Raw genomic sequence first — 8244 nt, 5'->3', positions numbered from 1 at the left:
CAAACAAACAAACAAAAACCTCCGGACTACAGGAACCCTCGCAATGATATGCCATTTAGAAACCTCTCCTGTGATTAGGACACCTTCTTCAGCTCCCAGAGAAAGTGCTTTTTCCCCTCTTGCTTCTGAAGCCATTGCACTAAAAAAGCAAACGCATCTGTCTCCTTCCACCTGTTGCTCTGAGAAAAAAGGCATAGGGGCGAGCGGGGAACAGCCAGTGTTTCTCCAGACAGTGGAGAAAAATGGAAAAACATTCTATAAAGGAACACAAGTTCTCCTTGAGGCACCAACCTGCATCAGAGTGATATGCTCAGTGCTGATCATTAGTTCTGTTCGTGACACTGGACACACAGTATGGAATTGTACTAATTTAAATCCTTCCATTAAATACTATTAGTAGACAGATAAAACTGTAACGAACTTCCATAAAGTCTTGTCTTAATCAGACTGTGCTCATTTTACCTCATTTCCTCTGACAAGCTGTTCAGCTGGCTGGCTCTGAAGGACTCCGTGATGACTTCTCGATTGACTGAAGGCATAGCTCCAGGCATCTGCAATTAAAACGCACAAGTCAGCAGACAAAAAAATACTATTTGTAGTAGTACTGAGGACTAGTCTTGTCAGAATGTCTCCATTAAATGGTAAGCAAGACCGCTGTGAGTTGTATGCATTATCTACACTTCAAAGATAACCCCAACTCACCCCCCAAAATCTACTTTAGGAAACTTAGGAATTTTTATCTCAGCTGAGCTTAAGTTGACAAGTTCTAATGTAAGCTCAGGTCTGCAAATTCTAAGGAGATAATACCACAAAGTCTTACGATCACATGTGTGCTGTGTTTTCTCAGTATTTCACCTGAATTAGGAACACAATAAACACTCCCGAATACATCGTAGGTGAGAAATTCTCGATGGAGCAAATCTATGTTTCAAGCGATCCATTTGTTTTAGAAAAGAACATCTCAGAAGGTTTAACAGGTTCAACTCGGCAAGTGGAATCATCAAGTTTCAGTCCGTTTTCTTTAGATTCAGTAACTAACCTAATAGCACCATTTAGTGAATCTGTTTTTGGCAGCTCATGCTGGGATCTTCCTTTGTCAGCATTCTGACAGGAAGAATTGGAATGCTGCAATGTACGGACTACCTTTCCAACCAAAATTCCATTAGAGGACATTGCATTGCATTTCAAATTCCTTTGAAATAAGCCCTTTGACTCCTCCTCAGATTTTCCTGAAGATTCTGCACCATAAGGGACTGTGTTATCAGAGCTGAGTTTAGGATTTTCATTCACTGTTGGCTCCACAAAAATTTCATCAGAAACTTTTTTGTTTGTTTGCATTTGCTTCATTTGCATTACCGAATTTGTAATTGTGGATGAAGGAACAGCCTGGTAGAGATCTTCATCCTCCACAGCACTGCTAAGACAGTCAGGCTGTGACACAGTCTGACGAGCAGGCAATTTATTGTGAATACTGATGGTGATCTTCTGTTTTCTTGACGTATCAGTCATTGAAGGCCTGGTAATTGCCTGGTTTTGAACACAGGCCATTGGTGGTGCTGAAGATGGCCTTTTTAGGGTGACACCAGTGGTCTTTGTGTCCTCTTTTATGGATCCATTTCCATTTAAACGGCTTGAATTCTGTATTTAAAAAGAAGAAATTGCAAGATGGATTAACGCAAACACTGCATGTAACATTTTGAAACACAAAACTCTCCTACTGAGTGTTTCTACAAATGGTCTTAACACCTAAAAAGAAAAACACACTGCCCTTTAAGGATAAATGCAAGTCCAATAAGCGTATTCAATTCCTGCTTTTGGTTTACTGCAGATTGGTATCAAATTAACATCATCTTTGAAAACCAGCCAAGCAACTTAACATTACCTGCTGCTATTCCCAAATATATTTATTTTCCCCTTTAAACATACCCTGAAAAGCCTGAAGTAATCGTTCTGGTGCTCAGGAATAAGACATTTAGTTTTCCCTGTCTTAGCTAAAGTGACGAGGATAGGAAAAACAAGTCCTCTTTTAAATGATTTGAGGATTAGTACACTCTGCTTAAATAGTCAAAGAGCGTAGCTCTCTGTGCTTTAGAAAGCTGTCTTGGAGGTATAAAGTAATGGAGTCGCATGGCTGCACAATTTAGCAGTAACCACTGTTTGAATGACTCTGGCTGTAGCATGAGGGCTGTGAAGAAAGCTGCAGCGTGGGAAGGAAAACAAAACTAAGATGCCGAAAACCAAACAAAAAACCCCACACCAAACCCCAAACCCACTAGCAGTTTGGTGCCGTTATCTGCCCTCCCGCTTCCCTGAATTACCTTAATCATATGAGGAAGAAGTCGTGGTCCCAGAAATCCAGCCTGCTTACTATTAGCCCCCTGCTGACCAGGAGGGAATGAACAGGGATAAGATGGTGCTGGCAAGTAAAACGCACGTTCTCCAAGTGTCAAATCATAGCGCCTTCAGAAAAGAGCAGTGATCGTAGTTTAGTTTTTCTTTCAGCCTACTCTTGGATTAAATCCCATCCTATCATTTTAGAGGAACAGCTCATACGATATGGAAGCCTTCTCCACAGAAGGCTTCGCCAAGACTACAGACTGAAAAGTAGAGAACAGTCTTCCTACTAAGACTATCACTTGCAGAGCAATAATTCATTCTTACACCACAGATGACCTTCATTTCTCTCCTTCTCTAAAGTAGCCAGCTACAGATAACACATAGATAGCAATTTACACAAGTGCTGCAGTTTAAGGCCAAGCAACAAAAGACAATAAACGACACAGAGAATTTCAGGTTAGACAGAACTGAATTAGACAAATAATAATCTTCTCCCGGGATAGCAAGAAAAACACTTGCAAAACAGAAAAATATCAATAACAGGAAAGTAAATCTCTTCTGAACACATTTTAAGATTTGTTATTACCTGATATAAAAAAGTATGTAAGCTTGCTGACCAAGAACTCTTTTAATGTCAGTACGCACTACTTTAGCATCATTCATCTGATACCAAAGTCCATTACCAGCCTGCAAATAAAGACAACGATTTCTTTAGGTGAATTGCACGTTTTCCAATTGAAATCACGGGTAGGAACAAAATACACACATGTCAAATAAAAATATAATGAAATCTTTTTCCCTAGAAACAGTAGCTGCTAGTCATGCTTTAATTGGTTTGCCAGCACAACCTTTACCCTGTTAGAAATGCTGTTGACTTCTACCTTTACATAGCATATATAGTGTCCTGAGTGACAGCTGACACCGTGATGTACCAGCACCGCGTATAAGGCATAGAGCAGTGGTTCTCCCATTGACTGCGACATGTAGGCTCTCAGGTCCAAATACTCCGGATATTTCACCTCCTAAAGAGACATCAAGAAGATAGAAAAATTATCCCAGAGTACTTCGTGGACTAGCCAGAGAAAAACACTTCCAAAAAACACAGACTAGAATTGATTTCTAGAATATATTTCTCGAATATATTTCTTGATTCACTACAAATAAGTCTTCCCATAAACAACGGTTAAGACTAGAAGTTGCAGAGAACTGTTTCCTGATGAATCAGCCTTCTCAGAGGAAAGCATATGCTTCTTGTCAAGCGGGAACTTTATTGATATTAAGAGAAAGAATAAGCCATAGTCGTTAGTCTACAATTATTGTCTGAAAATATTAACAACTTTCAGCTTTGGGGGATGTCCCATTACGCAATGATATAGTTGCATTACAGTGGTAAATATACCTTGTTGATCTTTCCACCTGTGAAATCTGCAAATCTTTTCAGTGATATTGTGAGAACCTTGGAAGAACGGTGTATGGTAAATCTCTTGGATGCAGGAACCACCTTTTTACACCTTAAAAACAAGCAGAGATAAGTGTTTGAAGGCATCTTCTTTTTTCGCCCCCAAAACAAACTCCTTTTAATGTCTCACGCATGCCTATGCTATTTGAATGATATTTACTTGCATAATAGGTTGGTCTTTTTTCTTTTCATAAACCCATGCACTGCGTGTCAGGTTTGTTAATACACAGAAGAAGGTCAATTTTCCCAACAACTCAGAGCATAGCGGGAACAGGAATCTCTCACAAAAGGGTATGACCAGGTTGGATGGCAAGGTACCATTTCTTGGTCTACAAAAGTGGCTATTTGAACTCCAATCCTGGATACATTCTTTCAGCTTTCAAGGGAAATACAAATACTGAAAGCGGAACGAGAGAGCCTTGGTCCCCAGGGCTAGAAATTGCAAATAATCTCCAACATAGGTCGACTATCAACATCAAAAATACAACAGAAACACATGGTCATTCTACAGGAGGGAGACATTTAACAGTAGGAAGTCTTCATGTACTGAGCTTGTCTGGAAAGACACTGAACCCATCTGCCATCCTTTGAAACAAAATAGTTCAGTTTGACACATTGCCCGCTCCAAGGTAGGACCTACGGTGTAAGCAGTGAAAATTAGCCACTAGCCCAGAGAACAACGGAAACTGGGCAGTTTACATCAAGAAAAGTACTGTCGAGAGCTAATAAAGAGAAAGAACAAAAGTAGCTCTTTTTGAATTCTGATGGCAAAATACAAGCCAGAGAATTGCAAACCCATAGGGAATGCCTATGAACAAGACTTCCCCCCTCCAAAGAAACAAAAATCCAAGTCTTTTATAAACTTCCACAAAACTTGTAAGTAGATCCAAAGTTTAGAGGTAGTCCAACAGAGTCATGCAACATAGAAAACTGACATCTAGGATTAAGACCTAAGTCGTCAAAATCTTACTCGCTACATTTATAGCAATTCTCTCCATCCAGCTCTTCAGGTTTCACAAAGAGTTCCAGAGCTCTGCTAACAGACGAAACCGCCTAGAGCAGCGAGAAAGAAGAGCGCAAAGTCACCGTAATTCAAAATTCCAGACACATACTAGTAGTTTATAAGAGAATCTTACTAACATACTCAAGCGATCTACTAGGAGCACTGTGAAGAAGGAGGCAGAAAGAGCATGCTCAGCATTGACCTCACCTGGAAGGCATTTGACTTTGGAACAAATACTTTCCCAGTTGCCTACACAGCATCTACAGTGTGCTTTGTCATCAATACTGGGGACAAATTCATCAGTCTAACAATTAGATGTATATTGAGGTAGAACAACAAAGAAGTATGACAGCATTATAATTTTTGCAGAAAGAGAATTCTTTCCCCTTAAACCCAATACAAATGTGGAGACTATTTACATGGGTTCCACGGAAGGAGAAAGTCCAATCCACTTCCTTAGCACCACCAAGCTCTTATGTTTTAACATTATATGTGGTTTGGTTTTTTAAGTTAAACAAGTTTAATTTAGAAAGTTATGCATGTACTTAAACATCATGAATTATATTTAGAAAACATCTTACCTTTATATCCAAAGTGATATCAAGAAATGCCTCATACGTATCTGAAACTGCTTTGCAATTCAAGCACTTCACTGGAAGCAAAATATAAATGCTTAACATTATGTGAAGGAGACTAACTGTCCAAATTCAAGTTGTTGACAGATACTACTTTAGACAAACTACAGACTGCTTTACTACCGACAAAAGACACAGATCAGTTCTAAGGACAGGAATATTTTTTCAAGTACCTCTCGATCTTAGAAATCCTCCAAATATTTGATGAATGATGGTGGTAGCTTGAGAAGATCTGTCCAATCTGGAAATAAATTATAATCAGACCTCAGAAGATTTAAGGCACAGAGTTAACTCTTCAAAGAGTTTGATGAAAACCAAGGATGATGTAGACTTGCGTTGCTGATAGTAAATAAGGCACTAAAAGGTGCTAGAGATCATTTCTGAGAGTAAATAAAGGACTAGAAGGTGCTAGAGAATGTATGAAAGTGAACTTGTTTATGCTTACTCGGTGCTTCCGTTCAAGCACGCTTCCTGCATAGCATCAACAGTATAGCGCAAGAACTCGTGTGCGTCTTCTTGACTGCCAAAACGGAAATGTTGTCCTATTCCTAAATAAGAAGATGATAGTATTGACCTCATTTAAAAATGAAATCATTCTTGTATTTCTAAAATCTCTCTTCATTGGAGTGTTAAAACCACTTAGACACATCAAATAATTATTTGAAGATTACAAGCTATCGAAAAGAAACACATCTGAAGCCACTTACGACTGAGATTACTGATAACATGCGTAGGCTCGATGGCATCAACAGTGCAACGCAGGGCCTGGTTAATGTGAGTCTCCATCGTGCACATCATGCAAAAATCTTGTTCACGACCTGAAGAGTGAAAGAGCAAAGCATCCCAGTCCAGCGAAATATCCAGAACTACAAACATCTAAGTACAATTTAAACTATAGATACAATATCCACTCTCCTTGCTACATTCTATTCTCCCAAGATGCCAATGTCCCAACAGTCTTGTAACATTTCATTTCACACAACTTGACAGAAGAAAAATATCCACTAAGCCTGTATTCAAATGCATTTTGTGATGAGAAATCTAAAAGACTACTGCAAAGTCGCAGTTGTAAAGGCTGACAGGAATGTGAACTCCACAGGCTGCAAAATGTATTACTCTCTAAAATTACTACCAAATGCATTACTGTCCAATGCACTTCATTATTCCCATGAAGCAATAAATGATCCTTTAATAAACAAACAAACAAACAAACAAACAAATAACTAAATAAATAAAACATGGTGCATTAATTGCACTCCATATGCTATTCGGAGCCCACTGCTAATACAGTGCTCAAAGCCAGCTGCTACAGGTAAAATCAGGCAAATAAGCTTATCTCACAGAATCACTGCTGTTCTTTCACCTTCAGAGCTATCCAACAGATTCAAAATACTGTTAGAAAGTACTCACATGACTGGCTGTGCTCAAGAGAAAGCATGTAATTGGCAAGTGGGGGTGTGTAGGTCAAACACTGTAGAGTAGCATTAAGAAAACATGTGTTGCCAAGATTGTACAGGCCAACTCCAACACTTTGTGTTTCTTGCCAATCCATACAAATCTTCTCAGGTGGAAAAAGAATGCTCTGTGGCGGAGCAATTCCATCATTAACGACTGCAAGAAAGTTAAATTTAAAAAGAGATCTTGTTTGTTTGTTTCGAAGAAAGGTATTTAAAAAAGTACTATTCTGCAGGAGCACCTAGAGGAGCTAGCTACAATCCAAACAAGAAAAACCTATTGCAGACAGCTTTAATACCAACAAATTCAAATTGGCTGGTCAACACAATGTTTTGGGGAAAAAAAAAAAAAAAAAAAAAAAAAAACTTTAGTCAACCATTTTAATTTTTCTAAGGCAAGGCTAACTGCCATTCTGTTTGTAGCACCTAATGCCAAGTTCCTCTCCATCTATAATCTTTAACCTGATTAACTCAACTACTGTTTTTTTCCTTATTATAACTTAAACCACAAACTTAGACTTGAAATTATACGGTAAAAACGTAAAAACGAGGAACTAGGAATGACGGTACCCCTACAGATACCAGATTTTTTCCTGAGCAATGTTATCCTTCAAAAAACCTGTGAAAAATGGAAGCTGTGAATAGCAACAATCAAACACTTTTCTCTGCAAAACAGAAAAGACATGGAGGAATCTGTGCATTACAAAAAGCTCCCCATATTTCTCTGTTGACTGTAAATATATCAAAATTAATTTCTGTAACATCAGTCACTTCAGTTGCCTTAGGGGATTCGCTTTTCAAGTCTTTCTTCACAGTAGTCCCCTTCTCTAGCAGTGCAACAAGTAAGAACTGCATTTTCTACTTTTGCTTTGAAGACAATGGAGGCAGGATAGAACGCACACTTACTTAGATCTCTTGGGGCAAAAGCCTTAGATTTTTCAGATGATCTACAGTAAATAGCACCTCCACGTCCTTCGGCCACAAAGACTTGGCTTGAATCTTCTGCAGGCACTATCCGGCCCCAGTTGGCGGTGCGTGACATCAGTATTTTAGGACTTGGTTTCTTGGATTTGCCAGACCGCCTTGAAGAGGGCTTTTTAGGCTTTGAAGATTTGGGCTTCTTAGCTACGGTCATTGTTCACATCTGCGACAGAGACAGAAGTTCTGGCTGACGTAAGACTATCAAGAAGCATTCCAAGAAGAAAAGAGTAACAGAAGTCCTGTCACTTAATCTCAAAGAAACAGCCTTAAGAACTAAATCGCTGGTATGAATGATTTAAAAAGAATCCCCAAACTAAACACACAAAGTGAAAATTTCCATCTAAACTCTATCAGTATTACTTTTCGCTTCTGCAG

The 8244-nt window shown here is 39.0% G+C and overlaps 1 protein-coding gene across 1 annotated transcript; it reads right to left on the bottom strand.

Annotated features, from left to right (window-relative positions):
- Positions 1–458: 458 nt before the first annotated feature.
- LOC311428634 (ubiquitin carboxyl-terminal hydrolase 42-like) lies at positions 459–8023 on the bottom strand (the record flags this gene model as incomplete). Its single annotated transcript, XM_084539989.1, has 13 exons — positions 459–551; positions 1357–1638; positions 2319–2460; positions 2924–3024; positions 3219–3359; positions 3737–3848; positions 4767–4849; positions 5381–5451; positions 5608–5675; positions 5880–5982; positions 6142–6252; positions 6845–7045; positions 7795–8023. The coding sequence occupies 13 exons, from the start codon at positions 8021–8023 to the stop codon at positions 459–461; spliced, it is 1737 nt and encodes a 578-aa protein (XP_084396115.1).
- Between the last annotated feature and the right edge of the window lie 221 nt (positions 8024–8244).

Source organism: Aythya ferina, assembly GCF_964211825.1.
Source record: "Aythya ferina genome assembly, contig: HAP1_SCAFFOLD_104, whole genome shotgun sequence".
Classification (NCBI taxonomy): Eukaryota; Metazoa; Chordata; class Aves; order Anseriformes; family Anatidae; genus Aythya; species Aythya ferina.
The sequence above is the reverse complement of the archived record's forward strand: the minus strand, read 5'-3'. Positions and strand labels throughout refer to the sequence as shown.